The 18,078-nt window shown below is 40.9% G+C and overlaps 1 protein-coding gene across 6 annotated transcripts in view; it reads left to right on the top strand.

Annotated features, from left to right (window-relative positions):
* rhebl1 (Ras homolog, mTORC1 binding like 1) overlaps window positions 1-18,078 on the top strand; it is a 44,937-nt gene that overhangs the window by 3,675 nt on the left and 23,184 nt on the right. For 3 of the 6 annotated variants that reach the window (XM_048619031.1, XM_048619030.1, XM_048619029.1), the window contains exons 1-3: window positions 8,300-8,538; window positions 10,959-11,030; window positions 12,450-12,517. In XM_048619031.1, coding sequence (XP_048474988.1) covers window positions 8,487-8,538; window positions 10,959-11,030; window positions 12,450-12,517 — 192 coding nt within the window. In that variant the 5' untranslated portion in view covers window positions 8,300-8,486. Of the gene's footprint in view, window positions 1-8,299; window positions 8,539-8,642; window positions 8,740-10,958; window positions 11,031-12,449; window positions 12,518-18,078 lie in introns of those variants that run through there. The other 3 variants (XM_048619033.1, XM_048619032.1, XM_048619034.1) reach the window with 3 other exon arrangements.

Here is an 18,078-nt window from a genome sequence, read left to right as displayed (position 1 = left end):
TTTGTTCCTGATTTACAGCATCCACAGTTCTTTTGATTTTTATTCAGGTAGGAATGGCAGTTTCCTCCCTATAAAGGACATTATTGAACTTGATGGGATTTTCCTGACAAAGGATAATGGTTTCATGGTCATCAGTAGACTTTTAATTCCAGATTTTTATTGAATTCAAATTCCATCTGCGATGGCAGGATTTGAACCCATGTTCCCAGAAACTTGGTCTGGGTCTCCAGACTAATAGTCTAGTGATAATACCATTAGGCCCTCACCTCCCCCTTGATCTGTTCATTCAAAAGTTCACTCTGATACAGTACAAAGTCAGTATTTCTTATAGAACGTGTACTCCTAATCCTAAAATTCTCTGCATCATAAATGAAAATAATTCTGCAAAAAGGACTCCGATTGTAAATGTCATGGGGTTGGAAGGTGCTGTCTAAGGAGCTTTGGTGAATTTCTGCAATGCATCTTGTAAATAGTACACACTGCTGTGACTGAGCGTTGGCAGCAGAGGGAGTGGATGCTTGTGGATGGGGTGCCAATCAAGTGGGCTGCTTTGTCCTGGATTGTGTCAAGTTTCTTGAGCATTGTTGGAGCTGCATTCATCCAGACAAGTGTGGAGCATTCCATCACACTCCTGACTTGTCCTTGTACACGGTGCACAGGCTTTGGAGAGACATCCTCTGGTAGTCCTGGCATTTATTTGTCTGGTTCAGTGAAGTTTCTAATCAATGGCAGCCTCCAAGATGTTGAGGGCAGGGAATGTTGTGCAGGTCTTACTGCATATTTACACAGATTGCTTCATTATCTGAGAAATTGTGAATGGTACTGAACACGTGTGATCATCAGCGAACAAGCGCATACAGTTCCAATACAGTTTCTTCCAAACCCACTACGATCTAGAAGGACAAGAGTGCCAGACATGTGAGAACACCACCACTTGCATGTTCCACTCCAAGCCATTCACTATCCTGACTATATCGCTGTTCCTTCACTGTGGCAGGGTCAACATCCTGAAACTCCCTTCCTAAAGCACTGTGGATGTACTTACACTCTAAGACTGCAATGGTTCAAGAAAACAGTTCAACACCACATTCTCCAGGGCAATAAGGGATGGACAATAAATGCTGGCAAAGCCAGTGATGCCCACATCCCCTGAATGAATTTTAAAAAAGCAAAAACTTCTGACCCCATGATGGAAGGAAGATCATCAATAAAGTAGCTGAAGATGGTCGTGCCTAGGTTGTTGCCTGGAAGAGCTCCTGTTGTAATATACTGGATGAGAAATGAGAAATAGGTAATTCATAACTGATCTTGATAGCATTCTCATTTAATATCTACACTTTCCAGCAGAACTCACTGGATACAAGAGTTATCAAAATTGAGAAATATCAGCAACAAAATTTGTGATTGCAAAGAATCAGACAGATCAAAAGTTAGGCAATGTTCAGATTGCCAATAGGAATATCAGCAGTTTAGTTGTGAAGAGTACCATGGCATGTGACACTGGTCCCAACTTTATTGCCTTCCTGCTGCAGCTCAAATCAAAATCCATTGAAGACCAAGGGCTGATGATATTCATTTCTGAAACAAAGGTAATTTGACCCTGTGGCTTTAGCTGCAAACAGAGATTTAACATCACTTTGCATGATCCACCTAAACCTGGCTTTCCAATATAGCCAGATTGTTAGAGGTTGAGTCATTTATTTAGAGTGCTGAACAAAGTCGGAGTATTGCGCAATTGCCATCAGCAAAATTCCTCCAATTTGGAAAAATGGCTTCACTGGTAGATGCAGACGAGGGAAAACTATTTGCAGGACAAAGAAATTTTCAGGAAGAAAAATGGAGGTTGCAGCTTGTGTGAAAATGAGATAACTTAACCAGCTGGGTAATCACTATACTATCATAACCCCACCTTTGATACATTGCCAATGGCTCAAATCTTGGTTAAAACTTTACTAGGTATTCACACTGCCTTATTTTTAATTATATTATTGGGTGTCAGTAAAACTGGATGTTAAGCAGGAGATACAGGGACTGATTTTTGCGTAAGCTGTCAAAAAAAGTTAAAAACTAATGTTATGGGCTGCTGGTATACAACTTGATTGATTGATTGATTTATTGTTGTTGCATGTACTGAGATACAGTGAAAAGTTTTGTTTTGTGTGCTATACAGGCATACAGTACCATACAAAGTGCATCAGGGTAGCAGAACAGAGTGCACAATATAGCGTTACAGCTGCAAATAAGATGCAGAGAGAGATCAGAATTAACGTTTGAGAGGTTTGTTCAAAAGTCTGATAACAGCGGGGAAGAAACTATTCTTGAATCTATTTGTTACATGTATTCAGAATTTTATATCTTCTGCCCGATGGAAGAAGGTGGAAGTGAATATAACCAGCGTGGGAGGGGTCTTTGATTATGTTGGTTGCTTTCCTGAGGCAGCGGGAAGTATAGATGGAGTCAACAGATGGAAGGCTGGCTTGCCTACCCTGTCTCCTATTTGGGTTTGATGCAGGGTGCTCAGAAGAGGTGACATAGAGCCATTGCTATGGTGAACTTTGAAGTCACAAGAATGGTGATTTCAACACAAGAAAACTTTCAATCAACAGATTTTGTTGACAGAAAGTTGAGAAGTCCTGTATATATTTTTCTTTTATTCATTAAATTTAAGTTGGAACTAGGCAAAACCACTCTATGCTCATTTTTTTTTAACATCAGTGAATGGAGCAATGTAGCCTGTAGACAGTTTGTAAAGTTAGGAGAGTAAATTCAGTCGATGGATTTAGCTCAGCAAGGGAGATCATTTTCGTGCCAGGAGATTCATGTTAGGTGGTTCCAAGGTTCTAAGGTGAATATTTGGGACATTGCATTAAGAATGGCATTAATATAGAAAGAAAGGAAACAGAAGCAAGAGTAGGCCTTTCAGACTATCGAATTTTCTCCACCATTCAGTATGATCATGGCTGATCTTCTATCTCAATGATCTCTCCCCATGTCCTTCGATTTCTAGACACCAAGCCATCGATCTAGTTCTTTGTTAAGTAAATTTGGTGACTTGGCTTTCACTACCTTATGTGATACAGACATGGTATAGACATTTATCTAACTGGGTTCTGGCAGTGTAGCTCTGTTCATATTTTCACCAATCCACTGCCAATTTCAAAGCAACTGCAATGGACTCAGGGCCTGAATGATCCAACTACAGTGCCCTTCAGTAGGAATAACCCTCCCTATATCTCAAACACAATGGAGCAGAGAAGGAAAATAAAACAGGATGAAGAGCAAAAGAGGAAAGCATACTTCGAAATGCGACCATTTGAGTGAGACAGTGTTTCCTAATGATTTGACAAGTTTATTAATTGAGTAGATGAGCTGTGCAGACTGGAAATGCTGGAGTTCAATCTCCAATTTGTTCTGAGTTAGTTGATATGAGCCAGAATGGCAGGGAGGTATAACACTTAGCTTGAGCACCATGAGCTAGCATGTGAAAATTGTGCAGCTCTCCTGTGGCTGATCACTATCCAGCAATCCTGTACCACAGTAAAACGGGTTCCCATCAATGATAGATTAGATTTTATGATTTAGCCATTATTGAAGAAGAAAGAAAGAGAATCTCTCAACCTGAGTTTTACAATGCCCCAAAAATAAGTTTCAATCATAATCAGACCTAGTGCTTTCTGTTCTGACCAGGTAAACTTCATTGTGTCACTATTAATTTTTAATCTTTTGTGAGATGTGAATGTCACTGGCAAGGTCAGCATTTGTTGCCCATCCCTAGTTGTCCTTGTGAAGGTAGTGATGAGTTGGCTTGTTGAACCAGTGTTGTACTGTAGAGGAGCTCCAGAAACAGTAAAGCAATGGTGACTGTAGTTCAAAGCCCGAATGGTGTGTGGTTTAGATCTCATTATGTTGTTGGGATTTGTGTTTGGTTACAAATATACTTCTCAACGTCGTTCAGCACAACTCACTAGTAAACTCTTTTCCACATGAAAGATAATCAAATTAGATAGTTCCAAGCTCTCGTCCTGAATAAATATGCATTGACTCTGACTTATAAAAAGACTTTCATTTATATAGCAGCTTTCATAACTACCAGACATCTCAAAGCACTACATAGCAAATGAAACACTTTCTGAAGATTTCTGGACTAGAAATGTTAACTCTGTTTTTCTCTCTCCACAGATGCTGTCAGACCTGCTGAGTTTCTCCAGCACTTTGTGTTTGTTTCAGATTTCCAGCATTCACAATGCTTTGCTTCTATTACAGCAAATAAAATAGTTTCTGAAAAGAAGCCTCTTTTTAATGTAGAACATGCAGCAACCAATTAGAAATAGAGTGAGCAATCTTTGTTTTGTGTGAACAAAAACAGAAATTGCTGGAAAAGTTCAGCAGGTCTGGCAGCATCGTGAAGAAAGATCGGAGTTAACGTTTCGTGTCCAGTGACCCTTCCCCATAACTGACGGTAGCTAGGAAAATGTTCATTTATATGCAGAAGAGAGGGAGGGGAAGGGGGTAAGGAATAAGCGATAGGTGGGGATAGAGCCAAAGAGAGAGAAGAACAGTTGGATAGACAAAGGAGTTGATAACAGTCTGGCTAGGAGGGTGAATAGTTGTTAACGGGTGTGGGGTAGGGGGCTAGGACATGGGAGAGTTTGGGCCCTAAAATTATTGAACTCGATATTGAGTCCGGAGGGCTGCAGGGTCCCCAAGCGGAAAATGAGGTGTTGTTCTTCTAGCTCGTGCTGACCTTCGCTGGAACACTGCAGCAAGCCAGAGACAGAGATGCTGGCCAGGGAACAGGGTGGTGTGTTAAAGTGGAAGGCAACTGTAAGCTCAGGGTCTTTTTTGCGAGCAGGACGTAGATGTTCTGCGAAGTGGTCACCCAGTCTACGTTTCATTTCCCCAATGTAGGGGAGACCACGTTGTGAGCAGCGAATGCAGTAGATTAAATTCTGGGAAGTGCAGGTAAAGTGTTGCTTCACCTGGAAGGTATGTTTGGACCATTGGATATTGGGGAGGGAGGAGGGAGGTAAATGGGCAGGTGTTACACCTTTGGCGATTACAGGGGAAGGTACTGTGGGGTGCGGGGGGGGAGGTTTGTTGCGAGTGAAGGAAGAGTGGACCAGGGTGTCCTGGAGGGAACGGTCCCTGCGGAAGGCAAACAAGGGAGGGCAGGGGAATGTGTGTCTGGTTGTGGCATCTCGCTGGAGGTGGTGGAAATGGCGTCTGATGATCTTCTGGATGTGGATGCTGGTGGGATGGTAGGCCTCCCTTGTTTGCCTTCCGCAGGGACCATTCCCTCCAGGACACGCTGGTCCACACTTCCTTCACTCCCAAATGCCCTCCCCCGACTCCCACATCCCCATCCTCTGTCTCTGGCTTGCTGCAGTGTTCCAGCGAAGCTCAGCACAAGCTGGAAGAACAACACCTCATTTTCCACTTGGGGACCCTGCAGCCCTCCGGACTCAATATCAAGTCCAATAATTTTAGGGCCCAAACTCTCCCATGTTCTAGCCCCGTACCCCCACACCAGGCCTTGTTATCACATAAAAACCAAAAGAACTATGGATGCTGTAAATCAGGAACAAAAACAGAAGTTGTTGGTAAAGCTCAGCAGGTCTGGCAGCATCTGGCAGTTCCGAGGAAGGGTCAACGGACCCGAAACGTTAACTCTAATTTTTTCTTGACAGATGCTGCCAGACCTGCTGAGCTTTTCCAGCAACTTTTGATTTTGTTCCTTGTTATCACAGAGTCTGCCTTTACACACTACCTATTGCTAGTCACACACAGACCCCATTAACAGTTATTCACCCTCATAGCCAGTTCGTTATCAACTCCTTTGTCTATCCAACTGTTCTTCTCTCTCTTTGGGCTCTATCCCCATCGATCGCTTATTCCTTACTTGCTCCCCCTCTCTATCATCTGCATATAAACTGACATTTTCCTAGCTACCATCAGTTCTGAGGAAGGGTCACCAGAACTGAAATGTTAACTCTGATTTTTTCTTCAGAGATGCAGCCAGACCTGCTGAGCTTTTCCAGCAACTTCTGTTTCTATTCCTGATTTACAGCATCTGCAGTTATTTTGGTTTTTATTCTGTTTTGCGTGATATTGATTAAGGGATAAATTTTCGCCAGAACATTGGAGATATCTGACTGCTCTTTTTTCAATTAGTATCATGGGGTCTTTTACATTCACCAGAACTGTTGAACGCAGCAGTGAGAATTCTGTCAACTGAGGCAGGGTTATCACTTATGAGATCAGAAGATTTGCAGTTGTAAGAAAAGGATATTTTTATGATTTAGATTGACAGTTTCTATACTTTCCAAAATGTGGTCAGAACTTTATCATTCCCATGATCAAAAGAGATCACAGGCTGACTTGAGAGAGGGATTTAAAATTATGACGTGATGGGACAGAGTAGATTGTTTTCCAATGGTTGAGAGGTTTAGGATGAGGAGATATAGGTATAAAATTAAATGTAAAAGATTGAAGACAGAGAACAGGAGCATTTTATGTAACAAGTTGGACAGTTGTAGAATGTAGTACCTGAGGACAGTGTCAACCAGGATCTTGGGTTCATGTCACACTTCAGGTGACCCCACCACACGCACTCTCTCTCTCCCTCACACATACACATACACTCTCTCCCCCCCGCCATACACACACTTTCTCTCATCCACCCCACACACACTCTCTCCCCCCTCTCTCTCACACACAGACACACACACTCTCCCCCATACACACAAAAACACACTCTCTCTGTCACCCCCACACACACATATACACACTCTCTCTCTCTCTCCCCTCCCCTCACAGACACACACACACACACACACACGAATCTATGGCGTGAATTTGTATTTGCAGATATATTCTATTTTGCTCAAAAAGCACACAGTGTATAGATAGTCAGTCAATGTGGCGTTTTATAAATTCCTACTTTAGAAATAAAACCAGTCTGACTCCAAACCAAAACCCAAACAGATTCTAAACAAGGCCTCACACCTAAAATGCATTGTCTGACCTACAATGTCACAATTTCTTTACACTGATAAAACCTTTAATTCTCTCAGGACAGTGACTTGTAAGGAATTCAGGGATTTACATATATATTTTAATCAATTAAAACCTTCTAACTGATTAAAGATTTAACAGCATCTCAGGTTTGTTTAATACAGCTTGATCAGTTAGTTATATGACCCTTTAATCTTTTACTTTTAAATTCTGTATCTGATACTACCTCTCTCACTAACACCTGAAGATGGAGCAAGACTCCAAAAGCTCATGTATTTAAATAAACTTGTTGGACTATAACCTGGTGTTGTGCGATTTCTGACATAGTGCCAGAGTTAGTGATTGAAGCAGAAACCATATAAACATTTAAGAACATGTTAAATTGGTTGGTGATAGAAATTGGGATAATGGGATATGATAATAGGATGAGCACATGTGATTCTTTACAGGATGAACACCAACATCAATTTAGTAGAACCAGAAAGCCTGGATTCAAGCCTCACCTGCTCCAGAGGTGTGTCATAACTCGCAGGTTAGGTGAGTTAGCCATGGGAAAATGTGGGGTTACAGGACTAGGGGAGTGGTTCTGGGTGAGATGTTCTTGGTAGGGTCGGTGTGGACTCGATGGGCCGAATAGCCTGCTTCCATATTGGAGGGATTCTATAATATGCCTGAACAGATTGATTAAAATATCTAGATTTAGTTGAACCGAATAGCGGTTTAATACGTTGAAACAAAGTGTATGTAAGAAAATATCCGAGGATCACGCTCAAGATTTATCAAACACAGAAATAGCTGGGAAAACTCTGCAGATCTGGCAGCATCTGTGGAGAGAGAAGCGGAGTTAACGTTTCAAGTCCAGTGACCCTTCCTCACAGATAACAAGGTGCAGGGCTGGATGAACACAGCAGGCCAAGCAGCATCATAGGAGCATTCTTTGTTTCATTAAAGGCTTTTTCAAACCTGGTTTGAAAATACATTAAGTTGTACTCCTCCTCTTGAGCAGATTTTACACTGATAAACCTGCGTCCTCCGCCAAAAATAAGCCTATCACCTAATATTTACATTGTCTGCATATCACCAGCAATTGGACTTTAATAAAACACTTTTGAAATGAGGTAAGGCGATTTTAAATAAAGATTGAGGCATTCGAAGTAAACGCTTGCTCTCACAGATCTTGCCAGGAGGTGGCGCAGAGGACAGGTACTTTACAACGTTGTCGTAAAGTGTGAAGGAGATTTGTTGTGAGGAGATTATTATTGTATATTTAAAAAAAGCAACATGAGGTCGCTGTGAATGAAAAAGGGGGGCGGGGGAAAAGAGGAAACCCGATAAAAATCACCTCAAAAGTTCCAGCGCTCTCTCGCACGCTCACCCGAGGGGTGGGGAAAGCGGTCCGGTCACGTGACTGAGGCAAGCCCGGGTAATTCAAAAAAAATTAAAAATATATAAATCTAACTAATTGTAAACAAATGGCCCCTTTAAAGTTTCGGAAGATTGCAGTATTGGGGTATAGATCAGTCGGTGAGTTTTGTTTTATTTCTGTGTTTTGAGGGGGAGGAATCACGAGTGAACTCCGTTTTCTCCATAGAAGCGGCGCGTGGTTGTAAAATTCCTGTATTAGTTCATTCCGAAGATTATGGTTTTATTCTAAATGCTGTCAACCAGAAACAAAGGTTTCTGTTAGTCTACTTCGTACATCAGTTTCCATCACTACTTTCCAATGTAATTGAATCCACTGGCTGCTGTGAATGTTTTGTAAATTTTTATTTTTCTGGAGTTAGAACATTTGTTTTTAGACCAGCTTTCACCATTGATTTGTTTGCTCTGTCTACATCTTTCTCTTTCCTCCTGCCCCTCCCCGTTCTTGGGCATAGTCCTACTTCTGTTCTCCCATCCACACCCCCCCGGCTATGCTTTCTTTATTACCAGAAATACAAAGCTAAATAGTAGCTTTTTTTGCGGGGGGGAGGGGTGGTTATTTCCAGTCCCGCTACATTTTTAACATGGTTCGGCGCAGTCTGAGAGCGTGTCCTTTCTTGTCTTTGTTGCCCAGTTACAGGTGTGGGTGAAGTAACTCGAATCATGTTTCTTGGGGTTAGTAGGAACTGCAGATGCTGGAGTTCATCCAGCCCTACACCTTGTCATCTCATGTTTCTTGGGCTACTGTTATCTCCCACTAGCATATCTCTAAGTTGCAGTTATTTTCAACACACGAACAACTGGATGCTGGGAATCTGAAACAAACACAAAGTGCTGGAGAAACTCGGCACTTTTGGCAGCATCTGTGGAGAAAGAAACGGAGTTAACGTTTCGAATAGCCTGATGAAGGTTCACTGGACTTGAAATGTTAACTGTGTTTCTATCTCCGTAAATGCTGTCAGACCTGCGGAGTTTCTCCGGCACTCTTTCCTTCCCCCCCCCCCCAGAGAAAATGTGTTTTAAACCGGTTTTGGGTTGCTGGCTATTGTCGAACTGATTCTCCTGTAGCTATTGAAGAAGTGGGAAAGCGCCGAGATACCAGCACACACTGTTATTTAGGAAAGTCTTTTTTTAAAAGTAAAAACCTTCTGTTTGTTCATGACCTTTTGTCAAACATGACTCAAAGTGAATCACTTTGAATGAAGAAAAATCGAAAGATGCTCCACATCTGAAAAAGAGTGCTGGAGAAACTCAGCAGGTCTGGCAACATCTGTGGAGAGAGAAACAGTTCTTGTTTAGAGTCTGATAATGACTTCAGAACTGAAGGGGGTGAAAAATGATGGATTTTATGCTATAGAGAGAAGGGGAGGTGTGTATGGAATAGATTGTGAGGGAGCCCAGAGCCAAAGACAAAGACAGTGCTAAGGGTGGTAAAAGAGATACACAGATGTAAAACGAGTGTGAGTAGAAGTATGAAAATCCGTTTGGCTTTTCTGTCAGCAGAGCATCAAGGCATGATGCAGGGTGGGTGAGGGGTTACTAAAAAAAAATGGAGGACAGAGGTGATGCTTTGAAATTTTGGAAGACCATTTTGAGTCTGTAGAAGCTGGAGTGCTATGGAGGGAAGCACTGCAGCCAATTTGCATGCCAAGATCTCAGAGGCAACAATTTAATGAATTCCCAATGTTAATCAGAATACATGGCAAGTTCTCTGTTTTACCTTCCAATAATATGTGTAACACCCATTTAAAGCAGTGTTGAAGTGCTTATGCAGTATTGCACAGGAGCATCAGTTCAGATCACTTGCCTAAATTTGGGGGGAAAAAAGCATGAAACTACAAGCTTCGAACCCAGAGTCGAGAGTGCAAACTTAGTCAAACTGGTGCTCACTTTTTACCACAAATTAGCCATTAACATTCTGACTTGATCAGCAAGGGAACTTCAACTGTAAATAATTGTGTTAAACCAGTAAGGGAGTTGAAACGTGGCCTTTCTTTTAGTTCTGTTTAGTTGATTGTTTTTAACCTTTTCTGTTTGGGGAGTCTCTGCAAATATTGTTATTTGATGATCTCCTGTTTAAGTATGTTTACAAAATAAAGAATTTTGATGATCCTCCAGGATTTTAAGTTCTGTGTATTCCAGTTTTGAAAATCTGTGGTATAACTTAGCTACTTTTATTAAACAATGAATTCCTGTGATCCATTAAATTCAGAATTTATGAAAGTAATCCTCCTGTAGTTTCTCAAACTTAAATCTTAGGGATTCAACATTTTGTGCCATTAAATGTGATGTAACAAGAAACGTTAAACACCATACCCTTGTATAGTAATGGTTCTGGAATGGCAGTTTTACCTGAAACTAAAGTCTTTGTGTTTTTCTGACTTCCATATTCTAGCAGGAAAGAAACGTTTTAAAATAATAACAATGCAAGTACAGTTGATTGTGATTTAATGCTACCTTTTCAGTATATGCTAAAATACTTGTCTCATTCTAAAATAAATTACTTTGTAAACTCCTTGTAGGAAAGTCATCGCTAACGATCCAATTTGTAGAAGGACAATTCATCGAATGCTATGACCCTACAATTGAGAACAGTAAGTATGGTCTTTGTTGGGTGGTACAAAGATCTCTGAACATTGAGGGCATCATGAGGTGACTGAACAAGTTTGGAATTAACGCTGTAATTAGCAGTCTCCTCCCGTGAAGATGTTGACCTGTGCTGGATGCAGCATGGCCTCTGGTCTCTGTCTGGTATATTGTAATTGTGATCCTTATTTAATGTGTAGGCTGAGAGATTGAATATTGGCAGGCTGAAATAAAAATGGAATGTGCTGGAGAATCTGAGCAGGTCTGACAGTATGTGAAGAGAGAAAAGGAGTTAACATTTTGAATTAATTTTTTTTTTGGAACTCCGTATTGGCAAGCTACTTGACTTTGGAGACATCAACACCAAACTAGATCCTATCCTTGACCAGTGTTCACAGAGCGTATGTCTGAGTTATGTTCAGGAATTTACCCCAACTCCTCTATGGGAACAGATTGTCATGGACTTGTCTCAATAGCAACTCTGCAACCTTTGACCTGTAAGATGTTTGTGGGATTGAAGTAGTGTACTTTAAGAAATAGGTGCACTTTAGGCAAGAGGATACAGAAGTAATCAAAAATTAATGAGTTGACTCATCCAGCATCACCACCTATGTCACTCAAAGTAAGAATTTACAATTATTTAACACCTTTCACAATTGCGCAACAACCAAGTGCTTAAAACCAATGAAGATCTCTCAAAATGTAGTCATCACTATAGGAATAGTGGCAGCCATTTTCCAGACAGTTCTGTGATGACCAAATAATTTGTTCTCCTGAGGGATGAATATTGGCTAGGATATTGGAGGTTCCTACCCCTGTGCTATTGGATCTTTTCCATTTCCCTAAAAAAGAAACACATGGTTGACATCTAGTTTGAGAGACTTCCTCTTCGACAGTGCAGCACTCCCTCAGTGTTGCACTGGAGTGTAAGCCTGGATTATGCACTCGGGGGTTTTTGGAATGAGTCTTGAATTTGCAACTGCTTGATTCAGGCAAGAGTGCTACCCACTGAAATGTGGCTGTTACCTTGTAGGTGCTGCTTGCAAATGATGCTTTTGTAATTCACTTTGTAACATCAATATACCTTTCTCAAAGTGTCTCAATGTCCCAATCTAATTATGGACTGAGCTCTGCAATTTTAAAACTGACCAGCTCCATTTGCTCCTCAGTACAGTTCCAGGCCCCTTTTCTGTGTCCGTTTGATACTTGCTTGTGTTACTCCAGAGACTAAAGTACTGCTGTGTTTTTACTGTTGTCTGTATGACTAATGTTTGACTCAATAGTGCTGAAAGACTATAATCTTGCGTGCGGGTTTATTGGCAGGACAAAGTGCAGCTATTAACCATAGGATGTGACCAATCTTATTTTTAAAAAAAAAAAAATGCATGTTTTCACCAATTCATATGATTTTAAAAACTGTTTTGCAGCTTTTAATAAAACCATAAATTTTGATGGACAAGACTTCTATCTGCAACTGGTGGATACTGCTGGGCAGGTGAGAGCTGCATGCATATGATCTTGAAGAGGGATGGTTTTCAGTCTTAGAATTTTACAGCATGGAAGGAGCCCATCATGTCTACACCAGCTGACAAGTATTATTCCAGCACTTGGTCTATAATCTTAGAGGTTATGGCACCTCAAGTGTATATCCAAGCTCACTTTAAAAATGTGATGAGGGTTTCTGACTCTACCACCCTTTTCGAGGCAGAGAATTCCGAATTCGCAGCACCCTCTGGGTGAGAACAGCTCCCCTCAAACCCCTTTAAACCTCTGACTCTGTAGAGTCATAGAGATATACAGCACGGAAGTAGACCCTTCAGTCCAACTCATCCATGCTGACCAGATATCCTAAATTAATCTAGTCTGATTTGCCAGCATTTGGCCCATATTCCTCTAAGCCCTTCCTATTCATATACCCATCCAGATGCCTTTTAAATGCTATAATTGTACCAACCTCCACCACTTCCTCTGGCAGGTCATTGCGTACACGCACCACCCTCTGTGTGAAAAAGTTGCCCTTGGGTCCCTTTTATATCTTTCCCCTCTCACCTTAAACCTATGTCCTCTAGTTTTGGACTCGCTCACCCCAGGGAAAAGACCTTGCCTATTTACCCTATCTATGCTCCTCATGATTTTATAAAGTCACCCCTCAGCCTCTGACACTCCAGGGAAAATAGTCCCAGCCTATTCAGCCTCTCCTGTAGCTCAAACCCTCCAACCCTGGCAACATCCTCGTAAATCTTCTCAAACCCTTTCTCGTTTCACAACATCCTTCCTACAGCAGGGAGGCCAGAATCGCACACAAGACTCCAAAATTGGCTGAACCAATGTCCTGTACAGCCGCAGCATGACCTCCCAGCTCCTATACTCGATGCACTAACCAATAAAGGCACGCATACCAAACATGCATTTGAGTCCCTCACTTTCTCTCCAACTCTTAATGTGTTTCCTTTTACCAAATGATGACCCCTCCCTTCTCTCAATTCGACTGTAATTGCCACTGTTCTGTCCACCTAATAAATGCTTAATATCTTACTGCAGTCCACAGCTTTCTTTTTTGTTATCAACCATAAGATGTAGACCATTCAGCCCATCAAGTCTACTTCTCCATTCAATGAGACCATGGCTAATCTGATAATCATCAATTCCACTTGCTATCTTTTCCCCAAACTGCGTGATTAAAAATCTGTCTTTTTCCACCTTGAATGTTCTTAACTATCCAACCTCGACAAGCCTCTGCAGTAAAGAATTCCACCGATTCTCTCTGAGGGTAGGAAGAAATTCCTCCTCGCTTCTATCTTAAATGGCGAATGCTCACTATGAGATGATGCCCTCTGGTCCTGGGCTCTTCCACAAGGGGGAACAACCTTTGTGCATCTACACTGGCAAGCCTCTAAGATCTTGTATGTTTCAATAAAGTTGTTTCTCCTTTTTCTAAACTCCAGTGAGTACAAGCCCAGCCTATTCAACCTGTCCTCATAAGAAAATGTCTCCACACCTGGGGTCAACCTAGTGAACCTTCTCTGGACAGTCTCCAACATCAGTGTATCTATCTTTAGATAATGGGAATAAAACTGTTCACACTATTCCAGCTGCAGTCTGTCTAGTGCCTTGTGTAGTTTTAGCAGTGCCTCTCTACTTTTATACTCCATTCCCTTTCCATTCTCCATTACCTGCTGAACTTGGAATACTAGCTTTTTGTGATTAATGCATGAGGACTACCAAATCCCTCTGTACTACAGCTTCCTGCAGTTTTTCTCTATTTAAATAATATTCAGCTCCTCTATTCTTCCTGGCAAAATGTGCAGCCTTGTGTTTTTTTCCTTTTGATATTCCGTCTGCCAAGTTTTTGGTGACTCACTTAACCTGTCTATGTCCCTCTGCAGCTCTTTGTATCATCCTCACCACTTGCTGTCTTACCTATTTTTGTGTCATCTCCAAACTTGGCAATAGTAATTTCCCTCATCCAAATCATTAATATATGTTGTGTTTACTTGTGGCTCCAGCACTGATCCCTGTGGTATTCTACTAGTTACCGTTTGCTATCCTGAAAATGCCCCCTTTATCCCAACTGTGTCTTCTTTCTGTTAGCTAATCCTCAATCAATGCTAACATACTACCCCTATAAGTAGCCTCATTTGCAGTACCTTACTGAGTATCTTTTGGAAATCCAAATATATTACATCTAGTGCTTCCCTGTGCTTGTTACCTCCTCAAAAATTCTAATAAATTTGACAGACATAATTTCCTCCTCATGATGCCATGGTAACTCTGATCATATTATGCACTTTGTAATGGCAGAGCATTTTTGTAATGAACTGTAACATTTTCCGATGTCAGATATTAAGCTAACTGGTCTATGGTTGCCTGTTTCTTTTGTCTTTAAAGATTCTTGGAGATTACTTCCAATATATCCACTATCTCTATGGCTATTTCCTTTAGTAACCTAGGATGTACCCCATAAGGTCCAGTGGACCTAATCCCATGGCCATTAGTTTCCCTAGTAATTTTTCTCTAGTGATAGCTGTTGTGTTTATTTCCTCCACATCTTTTGCCGTTTGATTTAGTACTTTTCGAATGCTATTAGAGTCAGAGTTGTACAGCATATGGAAACAGACCCTTCAGTCCATGCCGACCAGATATCCTAAATTAATCTAGTCCCATTTGCCAGCATTTAGCCCCTAGCACTCTAAACCCTTCCTATTCACATACCCATCCAGATGCCTTTTAAATGTTGTAATTGTACCAGCCTCCATCACTTCCTCTGGCAGCTCATTCCATACATGCACCACCCTCTACGTGAAAAAGTTGCCCCTTGGATCCCTTTTAAATCTGTCCCCTCTTACCTTAAACCTATGCTGTCTAATTTTGGACTCCCCTACCCTGGGGAAAAGACTTTGACTATTCACCCTATCTATGCCTCTAATGATTTTATAAACCTCTATAAGGTCACCCCTCAGCCTCTGATGCTCGAGGGAAAATAGCCCCAGTCTATTCAGCCTCTCCCTAAAGCTCAAACCCTCCAACCCTGGCAACATCTTTGTAAATTTTTGCTGAACCCTTTCAAGTTTCACAAAATCCTTCCTAAAGCAGGGAGACCAGAATTGAATGCAGTATTCTAATATTGTCTAAGACTGGTACTTGCTATTTATTAAACTGCTCTTCCATTTTCTCATTCCCTATTAATAATTGCTCAGCCCCATTCTCTAATGGGCCTTTCTTCATTTTGGCTTCTTTCTTCATTTTTATATATTTAAGAAGCCTGTACTTTGTTTTTAAATTGCTTTTTAGTTTATGCTCTTAGTTTATTTTCTCCTTTGTTTTATTTTGGTCATCTTTTGGCTTTTAAAACTTTCCTGATCTTCTGTCTTGACACTAATCTCAACCATGTTGTTGTTGTTGTTTTTTTTATTCTTTCATTTTGATTCTGTTCTTGACCTCCTTGGTTAACCGTGGTCAGTTTATTCCCTTCCAAGAATCCTCCTTCCTCATTATTTTTGCTATGAGTCATGAACTGTTTTCCTAAATGTCTGCCATTGTTCATCAACAATTTTTTCTGCTAAACTCCTTCCCAGTCCATTCCAGCGAATTCTGCCTTCATTCCTTTGTAACTACCACTGTGTGTAGCAAAGTTGTTCCCAACCCAAGTTTCTTGCTCTCAAACTGAATGCTAAATCTACAATGTCATGGTCACTGTTTCTTAGAGGATCTTTTACTGTGACATCATTTGTTAAACCTGCTTCATTACACATTACCAGACCCCAAAATAGCCTGATCCCTCGTTGGATCCACAACATACTGTCCTAGGAAACTGTACCAAATATACTCTATGAATTCTTCCTCATGGCTATCTCTACCGATTTGATTTTCCCATACTACATGAAAATTAAATTAATCTGTGATTAATATACTGCTTTTTCTTTACATGCCCTCATTATCTCCTGATTTATTCTGTCTTGCAGTATAACTACTGTTTTGGGGATGGGCGGAGGGAGGGGGATGTAGATTACTCCCACCAGTGTTGTCTTCCTCTTTGTATTTCTTCCAATCTCCACCCCTATGGATTCTACATCTTCAGATACAAGGTCATTTTTTGCTATTGTACTTATTTCATCCTGTAATAATACATTGGATCCACTGGTTCTGCTTTATCTGTATTTGGATTTTCAGAAGGCATTTGATAAGGTGACACACATTATGTCACTTAATAGGATAAAAGCCCGTGGTATTGTAGGAAATACAAGTGTGGATAGAGAATTGCCTAGCTAATAGAAGACTAAGGGTTAGGATGGCAACATGTAACTAGTAGTGTGCCACAGGGATTGCTGCTGGAACCACAGTTACTTACAAGGTATATTAATGAGTTGGATGAGGAAAGTGGATGTATATAGCTAAGTTTGCAGATGACACAAAAATAGGTGGGAAGGCAAGAGGCGAAGATGAAACAGCGTGCAGAGGGATATAGACAGGTTAAGTGACAGGCAAAAACTTGGCAGATGGGATATACTGTGGGGAAAATGTGAAGTTATGGACTTTGGCAGGAAGGTTAGAGTGGCTGAATATTATTTAAATGGAGAAAGACTGCAGAAATCTACAGAATTCCGGAATTTGAGTCCTCATCTATGAATCACAAAAAGCTAGCATCCAATTTTGACAGGGAATAGGGAAGGCAAATGGAATAAAACAAAGAACTGCACATGCTGGAAATCTGAAACAAACAAAACCAGAAATTAGTTCTAGTTCTAGTTCTGAAGAAGGGTCACAGTTCTTGAAACATCAACTCTGTTTTCTTTCCACAGATGCTGCCAGATCTGCTGAGTTTCTCCAGCAATTTCTGTTTTTGTTTGTTTCAGATTATAGAATGTTAGCCTTTATTTCAAAGAGAATGAATTATAAAAGTAGGGAGATTTTGCTAAAATTATACAGACACTGATCAGGCCACAGCTGGAAAACTGTGAACAGCTTTGGGCCCCTTATCTAAAGAAAGATATACTGACATTGGAGGCAATCCAGAGAAAGTTCACTAGGCTGATACCAAGTATGGAGGCACTATCTTATGAGGAGATGTTGAATAGACTGGGCCTGTTCTTGTTGGAATATAGAAGAATGAGAGGTGACCTTATTGAAACATACACGATTTTTCGAGGATGTGACAGGGAAAGGTTGTTTCTCCTTGTTGGACAGTCTAGGATCAGAGGGCGTAATCTCCGAATGAAGTGTTGCATGTTTATGACCAAGATGAGGAGAATTTTCTTCTGAGGGTAGTGAATCTGGAAATTCTTTACTGCAGAGGGCTGTCAAGGCTGGGTCATTAAATATTTTCAAGGCAGAAGTAGACAGATTTTTAAAATCTGGAATGGAATCTGGGTTATGGAGAAAACGTAAGAAAGTAGAGTTGAGGATGATCAGATGAGTCACGATCTCATTGAATGGTGGAATAGACTCGAGGGGTTGAATGGCCTATGTCTTATAGTCTTTTAATTGTGGCCTTAATTCATTTATTTTGTTCTGAATATTATATGCATTTGAGCAGAGAAATTAACTTTTTTTTATCAT

This window comes from Rhincodon typus, chromosome 41, assembly GCF_021869965.1.
Source record: "Rhincodon typus isolate 14 chromosome 41, sRhiTyp1.1, whole genome shotgun sequence".
Taxonomy (NCBI): Eukaryota; Metazoa; Chordata; class Chondrichthyes; order Orectolobiformes; family Rhincodontidae; genus Rhincodon; species Rhincodon typus.
Note: the sequence above shows the minus strand (reverse complement) of the source record. Positions and strands in the feature narration are given on the sequence as shown.